The following is an 18,725-nucleotide window of genomic DNA, read 5'->3' on the forward strand; positions in this document are numbered from 1 at the left end:
GCGCCCCCCTAGTTCAGCACTCGATACAGTGGACCCGCTCTCCCTAGTTGCGGCTTTGTGTGTGTATGTAAATGAAAAACTGCTTGAAAAGAACGGTAGGTGTGAAAATTGTCTTAGTGCACTCTTCGATATTACCCGCATACAACGTTTTGTCTAAATCAGCGGTTCTCAATCTTTTTTGACCCACGGAGCCCTTTCCAGTACATAATTTCTATGGCGGAGCCCCGTAGGCCTATTTTTTATTTATTCATCAAAGTTACTGATTTATTTTTATTCAAAAATATTAATAATTATTTTTTTCAAATTTACTGGTTCTTTTTTTATTTTCCTCGAGGGCCGCGGAGCCCTTGGGAGTTCACACGGAGCACCGGTTGAGAACCGCTGGCCTAGATGGTTTTTTTTTCATTGCAAAAACACAGATAGACAGCCACATTCATATACGATACAAAAATAAATAACAAAAAGACAGAATAATGAAAGCAAAACACACACACAATGCAGCTCTTAGGGACATATTTCATCCCCGGTTCATATTTAGGCTTTTAATAAATGTTTCAAAAGTTTGATATGGAGAATTTGCAAATATAAAAATATATTCCTTCAGATGTCTGATTATTTTTACTTCTAATTTTTTATGAATTTATTATAAATGGTTGGGCCCCGTGGTAATTTGTACTCTTTTGGATGAGGTAACTAATTGGTTTTTTGCTAAAACGTTATAATCGGGATCCAATGCATTTCATTCATGTGTTCTAAAATATACATCTCGGTTTTAGCGTAATCACGTTAGTTTATGAATGTCATTATAACCGAGTTTTAATGTATGCTCATGTAGGAAAGCAAAAAAATTTCACTAGTTAGAAAAATTTAATTTTTCCTTCATTGGTTTTTTTTATTGTTATCAGTGCAAAAGCGCCAAACAAAGAATTAGCTTCTGTCGAATAGAACTTCACCATACAGTTCTTCGAATTTGTCTTCTCCTCTCATTTTTTTTATGGCAGCCTGAGAAGGAGAGCAATTCCTTTGTCCAGTGCATCCGAAATCCCATCACCCTCCTTGTCAAACCACTTAATAGACAATGGAAGAGAGCAACCGCAGGTCCAGCCGAACCGTCATCAGGGAGCTCAAGCCTTCCCAATACATGATGGCAGCTTTCCGGTTACCCCAACCGTCCAAAAAAATGTGCTTTCCCCCCCCCCCAACCTCAACCGCGTGCAACCGCGCCGTAGTCAGGTCCCAGCCTAAGGCCGGGGGAGGGGGGGAGTGCATCCCCCCCCCCCAGGCGTATCTCCACCCATGGCAGTGCGCCAACGTTTTTTTGTTGGGTTATTTTCGTTTTTTGTGAATAGTTCGTTTTTTTTTTTTGTATTTTGATTTTATATTATGTTCCCTCCACTTCATGGATTCTTTAATATAGTAAATTATGTCTCTGACCTGCGATTTCTTTTATTTTTCTTCCGGCTCTTCTGCAACTGATATAATTGGTAAAGAGTGAATAGCAAGAGCGCGTCTTCCATTGTGGACATCCATCAACAGTCACAAGCTGGATCGCAAGATAAAACGGTTGAAAAATCGTTGCGTGTAGACACCCCCAAAAAATGACACGATTTTCAGACCGGTTTGGTCCACCCCAGAACGTACGATAAAACGGTGTGTGTAAACGCGCCTTTAAGCCGGTACTATCATCAATACAACACTGATTCGGACTTTGCTCTACACTCTCGTATAACTAGTGATTTGGCTTTTGTACTCATGGCCAATATCGAGGATGCAATCGACGTTTTACGAGGAGGGAATGAAGATGACAATGTTCCAGCTATTGACGAAAGTTTGATACCAGTGTTAAATTACTTCGAAGACAATTAAATCGGAAGTTTGTGTCAAAACAACCGCCACAGTCGGCCACTGTTTGAGAGTTGTAAGCGCACTGTTCATGACGAAGCCCGCACAAATAATTATTTGCAGAAGCAGCTCATCGACGCTTGCAAGTCGAATTCGGTGCTGACCACTCAATTTTGTGAAAATTCATAGGCAATTTTATTTTAACAAATTGTAAATGATGGATTGTGCAAATTGATCGATATTGTAATGAACCTGCCGATTGTGCGGCGTCTAAACGGCACGAGTCCAAATATAGCCGCTTCCAAACGTCCTGCTCCACTAAAATTGATAAGATCACTGACGATTTTAATTGGCGTATCATATTCTTTTCGTATCTTCTCATAGCTTTAAAGTCAGAGGAAAAAAAAGAGCTACTTGAAGAAATTACGCAAATCATAGATACACATTTGCGTATCTTTTTACGTAAAACGAGAAGTGTGAGAGATAATTAATAGATCTCTCCGTCCAAGACGAATTTTGCTTCGTTACGAAAAAATCGCGAGTTTGGCGTCATCTGTGATGATCTCGTCTCTTCTTCAAACGTCAAGTTTCGATAATTCTTAATTGTTACCAGGGGTCAGGGGATCAAATCCCGTCTCGTTTTCGCACGTTTGCTTGAATGTGACTTGCAGGAAATTAAACGTTATCCCTGGGAAAGAGAACAAGGTTCTTCGGTCTCTTCCTATAATAACTTATATAAACATTCGATAGAGTTCCAATAATGGATTGTTTTTTGGTTTCATTTTTTTTCTTTTTAATTTCATATCTAAAGTTCGTTCATTGGCTTCAAAAGCCGGGGAATAATCGTCCTTGGCAATCGCGATCTCACGCGAGACATTGAATTGGGCTTCCTTCATAGAAATTCGTTGGAACTGACATAATACCGCCACGTCGTGAGAGCTGAATTTTAGCACCAATCATCCTCAAAATCACTGTCACTTGAGCCCGATTAATAGCCATGTAACATTCCCCCCACCCCCACAAATGCGGACATGACAGGACTCTAGCCCTAGCGTCCCGCATAATATTCATCTTTTTTTGCTTTTTCACGCTATAAATTAACTATAGAAGGGCCCATGAAAGTCTGACCGGGGGCCCGCAAAAGATCCCAGCCTAGGGGGTCCTGCTACAGGATGTGGGGGCTATGCTTATGCTCACATCGGAATCTTTTTCTATAGATGTACCTCTACTTTTCTTCATGAAAGTTTTGAATCATTTTATAAAATGAAAGATTCGGCTGACAAAAAACACATTGAAAAAAAAGGAACCTATTTGTTTTCAGAGCCGCGTTCTTTTATTGAAAGACAGAATCAAACTGAATGGTCCAGACCAGTGTTTCCCAAAGTGGGCAATATCGCTCCCTGAGGGGCGAGGCAAAGGTGTAGAGGGCGGTAGAAGCTTTGGGTTTAGTATAGGTTGGTTTCAGTTGGGGGGGGGGACAATAAGAAAATTTTTCTGGAGAAAGGGGTGATAGAACAAAAAGTTTGGTAAACTATGGTCTAGACATTTTAGGAGCTCATCTTTTCCATCCTCATGTATCAGACACAGAAATGAGCTGACCAAATCACAAATGAACGGGGACACCTGCGAACTCGTCAACCCATGAACTGTGTCAACACCAGCTGTAGTACACTAAAGCTGGTGTTAGTTGTGTACATGGTGTAAAGCAGTGTTTCTTAACCTTTTTTTGCCCGTGGCCCCCTTTGAACCATATTTTTTTCTCGTGGCTCCCCTGTCTTACCCAGAGTTTTTGACTCTCATCTAGAAGCAAGTTCTTTTATACGTATTGAATTGATTTTTTTCAGTGAATTTACACTGAACGAAAATTTTGCAAATAAGATTGGCCTCCAGACCACTGGCCTAGAATTTATTGATCTCCCCGCTAGTCCGAGTTCTATCAGGCCCTCCTTAGGCAAAGTGATGCTATGGTAGTCCCATACTTTAGCTGGAAATAAACAGCCTACATATTTCCTATTTATTTTCAAAATTAATTGTACTATACAAAATATCATAAGGTAGGGTCACTTATGGGCATGAGGCCCCTCACGAGAGTGGGACTGACAGAGCTACAGCCCGGGGCCTAATATGGTTTTCATCTTTTTTGTTTTTCAAACAATAAATTTCATATAGGGAAGGGGGTCTGAAAAATTTAGCCGGGGACTTGAGAAAAACCCCATCCTAAGGAACTTGTTGCAAAATGTAGGCGGTGAGGCCTGGGTGGGTCCATTCCCTAAAGAAGGCCCTGGTTTTATGTGTGGTTTTGTTGGATTCTCTCTCTCACTGTAAGTGTTAGTCGCTAATATAAAAACTTTATTTCTTCACACCTTAATTTTTTTTCTCAGCTCTCCAAACCACCTGTCATGGCCCCCTTCCCCATTATCTTCCGTGGCCCCCTTGAAGTATCCCAGTACCACAAGGGGGCCATATGGCCCCCGGTTGAGAACCACTGGTGTAAAGTACAAAGATCTCTAGTTTGGGGTAGTAAAATCCTCAACAATATTCAAGTGGAAGACGTGGAGGTACTAAATCTTCTAAGAAATGTACGTGCAAGCAAAGCACCAGGACCAGATATCTATCCCAAGGTGCTCAGGGAATGTGCTAATGAATTGTTGGGGCCAGTTGCGCGGATATACAGGAGTAGTATTGCTGAGGGTATCGTCCCAAGGAATTGGAAGCTTGCTAATGTTGTTCCGATATTTAAGAAGGGTGGTTGAAGAAGATGTGTCTAATTATCGTCCAGTGAGTTTGACGAGCTCCCTCTCGAAAATGTTAGAAATTATTATCAAAAGGCAGGCAATTTCTGAAGTGGATAGACGAAAATAATGTATTGTCGGATAATCAGCATGGGTTCAGGAAGGGGAAGTCATGTGTGACTAACCTCCTTTGCTGATATGATCACGTGACAAAAGCTTTGGGAAAGGGCAAAAATGTAGATGTTGTTTACCTTGATTTGCAGAAAGCTTTCGGTCGGGTCCAACATGGCAAACTCTTGAAGCGTTTGCACGAGATTGGAATTGGGGGCGACTTGCTGAATTGGATAGAATCGTGGTTAAGAGATAGGTCGCAACGAGTTATGGTGAACGGGGAATTCTCTGGTTGGACAGGCGTCACAAGTGCAGTTCCTCAAAGAAGTGCCCTTGACCCCCATACTTTTTTCACTTTTTATCGATAAACTCGATCAGGGTATCGATGGGATTACTAGCAAATTCGCAGATGGTGTGAAGCTAATGGGGGTAATCGGGAATCAAAGCGATAGGATATGAAGTTGCTCCAGACCAACTTAAACAGGATTACAGCATGGGCAAATGAATGGAGCATGAAGTTTAGCGTTGACAAGTGCATGTTCGCTCATTTTGGTTCGAGCAACCCACGGTTCTCTTACGAGTTGAATGGTGTCACTATCCCGGATGCAACTAGGGTCACCGATTTGGGAATTCTCATTGACGAGCAGCCATACCTACAGAGGGCCATAGACTTGGTTGAAGGGGTGCAGAGAAGAGCTATGCGTATCCTTATTGGCACACGGGGCTTGAGTTGTGAAGAGAGACTTCATTTTTTGAATATGTTTACATTGGATGAACGCAGGTGTCGGGGAGATATGATCGAAGTGTTCAAAATTTTCAACGGGATGGATAGGATGGACTATGAACTTTTAGTACACCGTCAATCGACTGCTTTTACAAGGGAACACCGGTATCGATTAGTAAGGGACAATGCGAGGTTATGGTATCACAGAGAATTCTTCTCTAATAGGGTTGCTAATAAATGGAATAGCTTAACCCCGGGGTAGTAAATTCTAACACAATCGACACGTTTAAAAAGAATTACGATAACTTGTTGGGGTAAATCGAGAAGCTATCCATACTTAGAATAAGACAACCATAAGTATTCTTTATGGGCATTGTATAATATCGTTGTTTGTTTTGTTTGTATTGTTTTTAATTGCATTTTTTAATTGGGTTTCGTATGTTTGAAATATATGACATCCATATCTGTTATGGGCATCTTTTTCTCAGCCACCCGTTCGGCATTTTGCCTGTTGTGGCCTTGTATTTGAATTCTAGTGCCTCATCTCTTCCTGTAAATTCTCATTTTTCCAATTTTGAAGCTATTCATTTCAACCTTCGGTCATTTCTTTGTCTTTTTTTTATAGCGCTCCTTGATGTTTAAAAAAACGTATCTTTAAATTTTGGGCAATATCCGGAACTAAGCTATTTTCTATGTGGAAAATGCGTTTCGGCAAGCGAACGTGATTTCAGAACAAATCAGCTTCGTTAGCCGAGGTATAACAGTCAATAAATACTCCGGGCATTTTCTTGCTTTTCTTCCCCCATGCACAACCCGGTTGCGATCGCAACGCTACAGTCTTCACTATACAAAATCCAAGAGGCCCAACTCAAGTATTTTTGATGTGCCTCTCCTCCTAACCAGATCATGGTTCACTGTCGCAATGAAGAGATATAAGCAGGTGGTCGAAGAGGACCTGGGCCATGCTGGAAATCTGATATTTTGACCAAATTAAGCTGAAAGTATATGGAATAACCACGACTTCATTCACAGCTGAAGATGTCTGCCTTCGCTTAGGTGCGGATCCAGAGAAGGGGGCGATGAGAACGATCGTCTCCTCTCAAGAGCCAAATATGGGAAAATTAGTCTTCATAAAATACAGGACGATCAGACAAACTTACACAATTTGCCTCTTCCGTCACATCGTCCTGAATGGTAGTACAATCGACAGTGAGGAATTACATTAGTGAGCGACAAAAAGAGTGATTTAGAAAGTGAGGTGCCACGTCAGTGAATGATCATAATAAACTTACAGAGCGTTCAAGCATTCAATTGTCCAAGCAGTGAGCGAGGGACAAAAATATTAATTCAGAGCATGTGACAACCAAAAGAGTGACTTCTCAACATTATATGGGGGGAGCTTAAGCAGACTTATAATCCAGAGCAGGCAATGTAAGGAACGAATGGTCAAGAAAATTAGACTAAAAATTAGATTATAGAATGGCTAAAAGGTGGCAAAACCATAAATCCGTTTCCATTTCTACAGAAGTGTTACCATTGTTAGAGACAAACCAATCCTCATACCATATTCGATACTAATTTCACCATACACATAAGTAAATTCTCAAACGTATTGAAAAAGCAGTCATACAAAATACTGCATCAGACAAAAGGATTTCATTTTTCCTTTCTTTAATCGCAACAAATACCACCTACAATATTTGGTATAGAGTTTTTTCACTACAAAACAAAATAATCAGAGGGGGAAAAATCGAATAGTGACATACATTTATTTACTTCACGAATGACTTTGTTCTAATGTTCTTCATGTAACTGGGAATATTATCATCAAATAACACAACAAAGTTAAAATCTCAAACAAAATGCACTTGAAATTGAATCACTGAGGTGATGGCAATAAAAATGTTGCGATAAACACAATCTTCTCTCAGGGAAACCAAACTCACACAACGATGTTATTCCTTGAAACATGCAACATGTTATTTTGAACGTAATTAATATTGAAGTGAAACAACATTGACATGGTTCTATCACACAAGAAATAGCATGGAGCAGGGATGCACAACCTTTTCAGTGCGAGGGCTAGATATGCTGCAATTCTGCCACTCTCACGGGCCAGAAACTTTCATATGTAGGGTGACCAGTATTTTACTGGACATTCTTGCAATTTCGGTTGTCTCAACCTTTTCATAAAATATAATTTTATCTCCATTATTTCCAACGATGCTTACTTGAATCTGTAAGATCAAGAAATTAAGATTATTTTCATGACAAAAATTACTGTGTTTGACAATTTTTTTGGCTGTAATCAGCATTTGGAATGTAATTGGTGACTTTACGTGCATTTTCCATTTTCTTTTGACTATAATTGGCAAGTTAAATTGCTTTTGAAATTTTCTTGGGCTGTAATTTGCGACTTAATTTGCCTTTGACAATTTTTTTAGCGATAGTGATAACCCATATGAATCATGATTTTCTGTATATTTGCAAAAGAAATATGGTCAGCCTAGACAGGCCCGTATAATTTCAAATTTTTCGTCCCCACCCCAAATAATAGGTCTGAGCCTAGGAATTTATTGTGTTGAGTACATTTATGTTTTTTTTATCGGAACACCTTTGATGGGCTGGAAGGAACTTCTTGGCGGGTGGCATTTGACCGTGGGCAAAAGGTTGTGCACCCCCTAATCCCTAGCGTATAGAGCAATATCACAAGAAAACAAAATGCATTGCAAAATATCACCACAATTCAACAAATATGCACAGAATTTGAAATAATTATGATAGGTTTTTCTTTTTTCCATACTATTGTTAGATATAAGATTAATTTTGGTCATTGATACACAATATAATAAATAAAAGTTAGAAAGAAAGTAATATGGCAACACTTTGTAGAGTGAAGGATATTGATGTACCGCCTACACTGCAAACAATATGAATTCAAAACTTAACGAGAATGGCTATTTGCCCAACTGTTGCTGCTGCAATAAAAATGTCATGGGTAATGTGACTGTCATGCACAACCAAAGTTTGAGAGTGACCCTCTTAAAGAATTGTAAAACACACTAAAGAAAACCAAAAGTATTCAAAAGTAGGCCACTTTCTCCCACAACCGCTATGGAATTGGGAGAGCCTTGGAATAATCCAGATGGGCGATAGCAGCTAGGATTATGGTAGAGTAACAGATTTAGATTAAACAAAATACATTTCCAAAAGTAAGTGGATCCAGAGGGGAATATCAGCACAATCACCCCCCTACCCAGAGCCAAATTCAGTTGAATGCCGTTATAATGAACTCAAAGAGACCAGAGAAATCACTTTGTTATAAAGGAATTCCAGGTTTTTGCATTGTTACTATGTAAAGTTATCTGGAAACGAAAAGTTTTCATTAAAACGAGATTTTCGCTCTAATGGTTTATTCATTAAAATGGGATTAAACTGTATATAATACGAGAAAAATCAATCTGGCCCATAAAATACTGGACGATCCAACAAACATTTACACAATGAATTGCCCCTCCTCACATGTGGCCCTGGATCTGCGTTTATCCAAGGGATGGGTTGGTTTTCTTTCAGGAAGAGAAGACAGCAATAAACCAAATGAGTTTTGGGGAACCACAGAACACTTAGTAAGAAGACATTTCCAGCCATATATTTTACAAGAATTGATATCGATTATTAGGTACGATGTATCCATTATTACAATTATACATTCATTAAAAAGCTTGGTTTACTTTTCGGAACACTATAGACATCTACTACAGGGTATTCATGAACTCATCCCCCCCCCCCTCCACAAAAACACAAGGAAAGGCTGAACCTCACCAACATTCATCCTATTTATAAGGAACTAAAAGTTCCAGAAAACAAGAACAGCCCAGCCATTCCAGCTGATTTCTGAGCTGCCCTTAAAGGAACATACGTTAGAGGCCTCTTCAAACTTTTTTTTTTCTTGTGCTAATTTTCCTTATTTTTGTGAAAAAGGTCATTAATTTTGGGAAAAATAAGTAATTTTATGGAAAGCGAAATAATCTAGTTAATATACCACAAAAGAAATGAAATGCCAAATTTATGGATTCATTAATTTTTATTTTGTGAAAGGTCAGTTTTTCAGATCCAGAATTTTGTGAAGAGTCCAGAAAAAATACCTAAATTTTGGCTGAACAGACCCCTGCATATGTTCACCTAAAAAAGATGCGCTATAAATGTATACAGGCATTATTTGGAGATAAGATTTGCAGAAATTGACAATAAATTCTCAAGATTTACAAGATTACAATTACCTCTGGCAAGAGCTTGAAAGATGTCCTGGTTTTGTACCAGTTAAAATCTGGTCTCCCCCCATCTTAGAATATGCAGTCCTGCACTGGTGTATGAGGAACACAGTCACAGTACAATGAAGCCACACAGCATTAAAAGTGCCAGGTCAGTTGAAACACAGTGTTCTCTGCATTGACACATGATGGTTTGCAAACCTAGATGAAGCTGATTAGCGCCTGATATTTGTGATTTAGCTAAGAGACACCAACAAACATGATGTCAGATGAGTACATGCAATCAGAATTCCAGCTGCAAGCAAGGTTTTATCTCATGTTTGGTGACAGACCCTCACAAGCAGAGGTATATTTACAGTGGAGGGGAAGAGAGCTATGGCACAAGATGAGAGTATGAAGTGGGAAGGATGACAAATTTCAGGAATAAGTGGTCTAAACAAAATTAGAGTAGAACGAGAGAAGGGTGGCAAAATCATAAATCTGTGTCTGCCTAGAGGGACGATGTCAGTGAGCAACCAAAAGATTGACCAACAGTGCAACCCCCGAGTAAGTTTGAGTGATGCAAGCATGTGAGTTACCAAAAGAGGGATGAGGTCAATGAGAAACCAAGTGACTCTGAGCATGTGAGTCACAGAAACAGTAAACAGGTTAGTGAGCAACCAAGACCCAATGGCCCAGAGTGTGTGCAAACATGTGTATGACTAAAAGAGTGACATATGGTGTGCAAGCACGTGAGCAACTAAAAGGACTTAGAGATAGAAGCATATTTGACAAAGAGGGAGGGCTGAGTGAGACATAACAAAAACAAGGAGACATCATGCCAGTGATCAGCAATTATTGCTTAAAAAATTCATTAAATTACCCCTCTACTACTAAACCAGACATGCACCTCGTCCATATTCCTCTGCGGAACTTCTAACGAATTGGTACATATTGCAATGTGTGTGTGTGTGCATGTAGTGACCCTTCCGTGATATTTGTTTCTGTGTAATGTTTGTTATTTTTAGTGCCGCCATCAATTTTTCTAACTATGCATGAAATGTAATGATGGAATATTATACCGTTGTAGGCCTGTTGCTCTGCAGCGAGCCTTTTTAATGGGGAGATCTCTGATCACATTTGTGTCTCAAAGTTGGGAACCACAGAACCATCACTACTACTACATTCAAACCAAAACTGCACCATCAGGAAAAATCACCATCAGGACCAAAAACGTAGCACAGTGATAGGCATATGTTATCACACTGACCATTTCTTGGTAAATCATATATTTTTCTCGTCAAACAAAGCATGTTGTTGTGATTTGGTACAATGCCAATCGACAGTGGGAAATAAAACATCTCCCTAAAATATGGAAAAAAGCATAGTTTTTACTCTTTATAGTAAGGGTGAAATGCGGGAAACTCCCAAAACATTCAAAGAGAGTTGGCGACTATGCTATCAATGCCTCAGGTTCGGGGCATGAGTTCAAAGACACCCTGTATTTATTCCGAGCATTCAATATCACAGAGTTATCAGCTGATGGTGCTGTTGAAAATACAAAACTCTTGTGATATACAGCATGAATATAGTTGTACATATACACATTCATATATGTAAGGAAACGATGTTCAAATCATAAGCTTTGTTGTCATGAAGAGAGTAGGTGTATATGACAAACGCAAAGCATAATATAAAACAGAACTTCATATATAAAGCTTTCATATGAGTACAAAGAAAATAATAGAAATGACATCTTAAATAATAAGTGACACGAGAGAAGGGATACGAGTAAGTTTATATTTGGCTCAATCGATCAACATCCTCGACGGTGTCAGTGGCCGTTGCTGATGAGAACCGTTTTTTCCGTTTCTGCTGACTGAAGGCCAACTTACGTTTCTTCGGCGGAGGAACGCAGCACAGTTTGGCATCGCTGGAGCTAGGCTGGGTCCCTTTGAGCTGGTGCAGCAACTGGTGGACTTCTGTCATTGCGGCTTCATACTGGCTCAGCTTCCGGTTGATCTCTGTCGACCTGTTCTCTAGGTTTGTGAGCCTGGACTTCTGCTCTGTGACAGTGTTTTCCATTTCATCCATCTTACAGTTCAGGGAATTGATTTTCCGGGTGTTTTTTGTGTTCTGAAAAATGAGGGGAAAATATTGTGAATAAAAAAAAGGAGGGATACTTTGCCCTCTACATGGAGTCCAACCTGTTTATGAATTCCATCTGACCCACAAAGCAATTTAAACAGCATTAATAGTCATAGACATACCTTTCTGTATATGTAAGAGAAAATTTGTTCACAGTGGTAAAGAGATTTACGGAAAATTCACCATCACACAATTCACCAATGGAAAAATCACCACTGGGAAAATTCATCCACAACAGTTCATCACCAGGTCGTTAGTAAGCGAACGACCTAGTGATTGAGCAAATGAATGAATATGCGAGCGAGTGTGTGACCAAATGATCTGGTGGGTGAGTGGGTGGGTGAATGTGTAATCACATGAGTAACAAAGTGAGTGAGTGACTGAGGAGAAAATGAGTGAACAACCATATAAGTGATAGAGTGAGTGATCCTATGAATGACCAAGTGACCAATCACGTGAGCAACCGTATCAGTAATCGAGTAGGTGAGTTAACAACTGAGTGAGCGACCGTTTTTATCCAAGTGATTGTATAAGTGAGTGAATAATTGGGTGAATAAGTGACTATATAAGTGACCACGAGAGCAGGGTGGTAAAAGACCTGGGTTTTTTTGGGCAAAATGAGAGGAAAAAATTGAATTTTCATTTTCCACAACCTCAAACTATCTAACTTAAACATGTATGTACATCTTATATATATATTATGTCATCATTTGATCATTTTTGTTGCACCACTGTCATTTTCTGCACGAGGGCTAATTAGACCAGGACCTACAATTTATTGCCGATTCCGAACAGCAGGTTTTTTTTTTTTTATACTCATCGAGAGGTTGGTGCGGTAATCCCTCCATGGGGACTCCCTATATATATTATGTCTAAATATATATTTTTTTTGGTGCATGTTGTTGAACTATGTATTTGATCAATAATATTGACCATACAATAAGGGAATAATTGTTCACACACGAACACACCCACTTCTACATAATTGCATCTGAACCTTGAGTTGCATGCGGAACTGTAACAAGAAGATTGGTTGTGGTAAACAACGTGAGAAATCGGGATGGTGCCTGAACTTTTTCTTCTCCGAATTTTTCAAACCCCACAGAAAATGTATGCAAAAGTTGTGTCCTGATCCATTGGAAATAAAATCTTTAGCAATGTAACCAGAACCATTAAGTAATTTAAAAAAGTGTGTCCGTGATTCCAAGAAATTATTTATTATCACATTTTTGCTCCTAAAAAATCATTTGAAAGTACTTCAAAATACACATATTTTAAACAATGCACTATGCAGCAATTTTTGAAATGCATAAACCAATTTCACGATAAAATTTTAACCTGAAAGCAACCCATTTTTTTCAAAAACAAATGATTCCCCTCCACCCCAAAAAAAACTGGTTTTTTAAGCTAAAAACCCAGCTCAGGGGGAGGGAGCAAATTTCACAACCCTGCACGAGAGTGAGTGAATGACCAAGTGGCTAAGTTACTGAGCGACTGTATGAGTGACTCATGAACTTGACTCACTCGATCAATCACTCACTTGCACACTTACTCACTCACCAGCTAATTTACTTACTATGTGACTTTGTCATTGAATTACTTATTGGTGAATTTTCCTTTCGGTGAATTGAGTGGTAGTGAATTGTTGAGGGTGAATTTTCCAACAGTGAATTATTAGTATCGAGTTTTCTTCACAAGGGCAAAGATTTTAAGCACACACAAGAATGATAATATTGATAATGACAAAAACTTTCACCTTTCGTTTCATGGCCAGGCTGTCTCGTTTCAAGGTTAGAATCTTGCTATTGTTACGCTTCACCGAAATGGAAAGCTTCAGAAATTCGGTTTCGCCAGTCAAGAATGCTGGAGCAACATGCTCGACATTTTCATCTACCATCTCTTCTGTAACGTGATAATAAAATTGTAAATGAGCTTAATTATATTACCCATAGACATGCAACAGATAGGCATAAATAAAGCTGACTTGCCTTCTAATATGCCATAAGCTGTCACAGATGGGTTCTGTGAAGGTTTGCTGCGATTCTTGAAAGCCGGAGCAATGTGCTCGTCGAAATAGTCCATGGCCATGGACGATATGTCCCGCAGCTCCTGGAGAATGACATGCGCACGAGGAGAGGATGACAGGCTTGAGACAAATCGCAATATTTTGAATATCTCGTCTAACACCTATCGAAGAAAGTACATGATTTAGAAAATATATTCTAAAGCCTGAGATATTGAAAAGTGATGAGCACTTCTCCCGATTAAAACTGGTGGAAATCACTGAAAATGTTTGTTATCGAAAATGGGGTCCAGAACGGCACTTGTGAAGAAAGCAATTTCCCGAGGGGAAGAATTCTCAAGTTGCGGTCTTTACTCTGATCAGTTTTCTCTTGCCTTAGCACTATAATGTAATTTTGAAAGGGCGTTTAAAATAGCACCCAAACTACAAAACGTGAAAGGACTGATGTGCTCAGTCACTAATATGGTTCTCAAGAAAGCTTTACACATAAAGTAAGAATAGAATCATCTGACGCTTTGTGGCATTTGTTCTTGTTCTTCAATAAACAAGCTGAAAATAGTTTTCATTTGCAAAAAAAAACCCTCACACCCTTATATGTGATGATCTCTGGTACTAGATGACACATATTCATGTATTGCGGTATTTTCTTATGCACATTTCCTGGTGACACTGCTATGCTAGCGCTGAGTGTTTGAAGGGGAATTCATCCTAGTATGCAAATCACAGTGAATGACGCTTTCAATACTTCTGTAGGTATATAAAGGCCTACTTTTTGTGCTTACTGCTGATTTTAGTGGTCTGGTTGCTAGCGTGTACACTGTTGGTGTGTTTGAGGTCATGCTAAACAGTTGGATTATTGAATCTCCTTCCAGTGAAAGCCACTTTAACCAAGTCTCGCCCTTGCTCACCTGCTTTGGTAGATTGACTTACTGCACTGACCAGCCTCTTCTCATTGCACAGACCAGCGGCTTTGTCACTGATTAGAACTGTCACTTTGCCAGGTCTAATCAGTTTTTGTCATCACTTAGATCTGCTACTATGCCTTGCCACACTGATTTGCCTCTTTGTCATTGATTGGACTTGCCACTTTACCTAATTGATTCAATTTTTTGTCATCACTTAGACCTTCCACTGATTTCCTGGAATGATTTGCCTTTTGGCATTGACTGGACCTGCCACTTTACCCAAATGATCCTACTCTTCATTATCAATTAGATCAGCCACTTTGCTGGATTGTAATTCAACTCTTCATCATTGGCTGAATCTGCCACTTTGCCAGACTGATTTGTTTTCGTCATCGGTTGTACAATATCTGCTATTTTGACAAACGGACTAGCCCCTTCATCACCAATGAGACCCATTGCTTCATCTAAGATTTGACCTGTCATTTGGCTGGACTGACTCGTTTCTTCATCGCTGATTGGATTTGCTGCATCACTGGAACGGCCCACACCTTCACTGCCACTTTATTTGTATACCCCATACCCATAATCTACCCATAATAATTTTTGTATTCAGTATCATGGGTTGTTTGTAAAATTGTCATTAAATTATTCTACTTTTGTTCCTCTGTCTTATGTTTCGCCTGGTTATTCACAGTGAAAAATATAAGAACCCCAATGCAATAATAAATATCAGGCATGATTAATTCAGATCTGTGTCATGTAACTCGCCCCGTATGAATGTCAATAAGGTAGGCCAACCCAAATGGTACCTATACCAACAGCAAAATATGAGGGAGAGACAAAAATTACCTTGCCAGGAATAAAGCAGCAGTATTTCAGCTCTACGTATTTCATGAAAGTCATCCCTAGCAGAGACAATCGGTTGTCAACGGCTGTCAGTATGTCGCAGTGGACAGACAGGGGGTGCTTGCGACGCTCCGATTCCCGTCTAGGAAGCTGCTCCTTTACCTTACGGAAGCATTCTTTGTGGAAACGCTCCGCCTTATAAAAGCCATGATTCAGTATCCGTTGGGCAGATGCATCAAATTTTCTGCACACCTGAAAGTTCATTAATGAGAAATTACCATTTAAAAAAAAAGTGAAGTATTTCATTATTACTTTCCTGTATGCAATGTCAATCAATAAAATAAAATGACAATGGGGTACGGGTCGGTTATTGGGATGATAGTTGATTGTCCTTTGGTGCAGTACAGGAATGTCTTCAGATTGGTCCACACTATTTATTCACTCTTTATTCTGGAGAACGAATAGCGTGGACCAAGAGTCAGCAGGTTCACCCTTGTTTAGCTTCTGCTGGTCCGAAAGTTCAATTGCCCATTGAACTTTCGCTTGGGAGAATAGGAAAATTAACCACATACACATCAGAAAAAGTAAGCAAATCAACTGGTTAATGGCTCTGAGGCATTCACATGACTCCGGAGGTTTGAAATAAACCTTCTGGAGTTGCCCATTTCTCGCCTTTGTCTCTCCTTGAGTGGTGCATAACTGTGTGGTGCATAACAAAACAACACAACTGTTTTTGTCTCTAATCTTTGTTCTGCATTCTTGTCTCTTCGTCGCCTCACTATGCGTGTAGCCTTAAAGAAGAAAGTTGAAAGAGATACTAAAAGGTAATGACAAGAATTTACACTGATTAACTGTTGGGCTATGTAATTTGTTCTGTTCTATGTCCAGTTCATTGAACCATTCTAACGTCCACCTATTTCACTAATGTAACAATATATTTTATTATCTTTTCAACTGGCTCCGTAGAAATGGATGTGTCCTCAGGCTCACACATTGTGGCCAAAAGTTTTTCCAATACAAGATTTTCTCATCTTACAGCTTGATGCCACAGCTCTAGCAATGACACTAATGGCATCAATGAAATTCATCCAGGATTTTAAGATATTTCCTGAATTAGCACTGCAATGGAATTTTTGCAGAAAATTGGGAAGGTAAACACTGCAAATACAGAGGGCCGACTGTAATCCCTTTTTTCTTCGGCAATTTCCTTTCTGGCCAGTTGGCGCGCTCCTCTTGGTCAGCCATTTTTTTCTGTTGGCTATTATTATTTCTTCAAGCTTTTAGGTTTGCCACTTTCCTTTTTTTTTATTAGTCTGTATTGTCATCATCCAAAGGTGAAGTCATCCCCCCCTAGAGGTAGCTTGTAATAATAAGCAGCTTTTGTGTTGAAGAGTGCTGCGTTTGAATCAACTGAAGCTTATTTTCTTTTGTTCGTACATTGTGCCATATACGGTTTTCCCACTATGTTAACCTCCAGCTTTTCTGTAGGTGAGAATTGTCAGAATTTCTAATTTTCTCTCATGTTGTACATTTCATATTTCTGTTATTATCTTTTTTTTTTGCATACCAGCCATTATAGCCGCGCAATTGTGATTGTTTTTTACCCCAGTCATTATATTATTTGAAAGAGTCCGGTTTATTATTATTTTCAATTCTGTGTCTGGTCTAAAGCATTTTATTTCTTATCTTGATCCCTTATTTAATCTAAGAATGTTGGTTTGGTTATTATGGTTTTAATAGTTCATTTTTTTTTGTTCTAACAGCCATAGTATTATTCCTCTTTGGCAATGTAATGGCTATTTTTTCCTTCGGCAAGAAAGGCCACAGAAAGCATGACTCTGTTTTACTCTTGGCCACTTCCCATCATGATTTTGAATGTTCTCTCGCCAAAGAAAAACAAATCGAAAACATATAGCCACAAAGGGAAAATACAATAGCTGCCTGGCCCTGCTGGAGGATGGGGGGGGGGTGGAGTGGCTCATCCCATTTATGGATTGAATCATGGCCAAGACGAACTGTGTTGGCAACAAAGTCGTTGCTTTCGGTGCAAATCAGAAAACTGGCGAAAACACGATAAACCACATACGTCCTAGGAATCGGCCCAAAGTAGAAAGATATACTATAAGGCTATGATGAGAATCGACACTTATTTGGTGATTCTTTTTTGGAGCAGGACCTTGAGTATGTAAGGGCGACTGGAGGCGCCCCCATCCTCCACATGAGCAAATTACAACAAGGAAGATTGGCATCAGCGGCCAATGACACCACCCTAATTTCATGCGAAGAATTGGATGTCCAAGTTTTTCCCATTGCCAATTTGTTCCTAGCCACTGAATTGGGAGACACATTGACTAAATTAAGACAGTGAAACGAAGACAATTGTACGAGATAAGAAAAAATTTTAATGCTATGTTAATACAGCTAACACAACTCTATAGAGATCGGGATACATTACCAAGCGGAGATGGCTGACTTCATCATAGGTGGAATATGACAATATCTTGTCAAGGATTTCACCCGGCATAGCCAATATATCCATCGTCATTTCGTTTTTTCAGCGTTATTTATCAAGCACAGAATCGTGATTTAAACACCTCCATCCACAATGTTTACACTCACGTACAGTCAGCTCAAGTTAAAAAAACTGCGTATATGCTTGCATGCGTGGGTTACAATTTGATCTCGCTCGTCAATCACAGACAGTTTTGTATTTAAACAGAATTTTTGCGAGATAAAAGATTTACTGTGATTCGTCAACTGCAGTATGATATTTATAGGAGTTAGGAATTTACAAACAAGTAAACTCTTTTCTCCAAACCTTCATACATATTTTTGATTTTTTTAAAATTTGCTTGAGTTTTAATGACTGAATACTCCATTCATTCATTACAATGATTTTGAGTTTCAGTTCTTTTATATTTTGAATTTATTTCATGTAAATTTTGAACTGTAAGTTGAGTGACCATTGGTCCCGTATTTCTCACTATTGTCCCGTTTACAGAGTTTTTTGTTGTTTCCGACTTTTTGCGCAAGATTCCCGCTTTTTCCCGTTTGTAAAACAAAACCAAAACGAATTCTTTATTAAAATCAAAAATTATTTTTCAACTGATAAATTATATTATGATAATCACAACAAAAATAAGA

The 18,725-nt window shown here is 39.1% G+C and overlaps 1 protein-coding gene across 1 annotated transcript; it reads right to left on the bottom strand.

The window, feature by feature from the left end:
• Positions 1-7,063: 7,063 nt before the first annotated feature.
• Positions 7,064-18,228, bottom strand: LOC149081562 (uncharacterized). Its single transcript, XM_089238504.1, has 5 exons — positions 18,037-18,228; positions 15,585-15,833; positions 13,796-13,994; positions 13,564-13,709; positions 7,064-11,795 (listed from the first exon to the last, which is right to left on the bottom strand). Exons 1-5 carry the CDS (start codon positions 18,124-18,126, stop codon positions 11,457-11,459), a joined length of 1,023 nt encoding a protein of 340 aa, XP_089094630.1. The 5' UTR covers positions 18,127-18,228; the 3' UTR covers positions 7,064-11,456.
• Positions 18,229-18,725: the final 497 nt, after the last annotated feature.

The sequence above is a fragment of the Pholcus phalangioides genome, unplaced genomic scaffold, assembly GCF_987345545.1.
Source record: "Pholcus phalangioides strain wild (caught in Gottingen) unplaced genomic scaffold, Ppha-v1.0 ptg000010l_1, whole genome shotgun sequence".
In the NCBI taxonomy this organism is placed as follows: Eukaryota; Metazoa; Arthropoda; class Arachnida; order Araneae; family Pholcidae; genus Pholcus; species Pholcus phalangioides.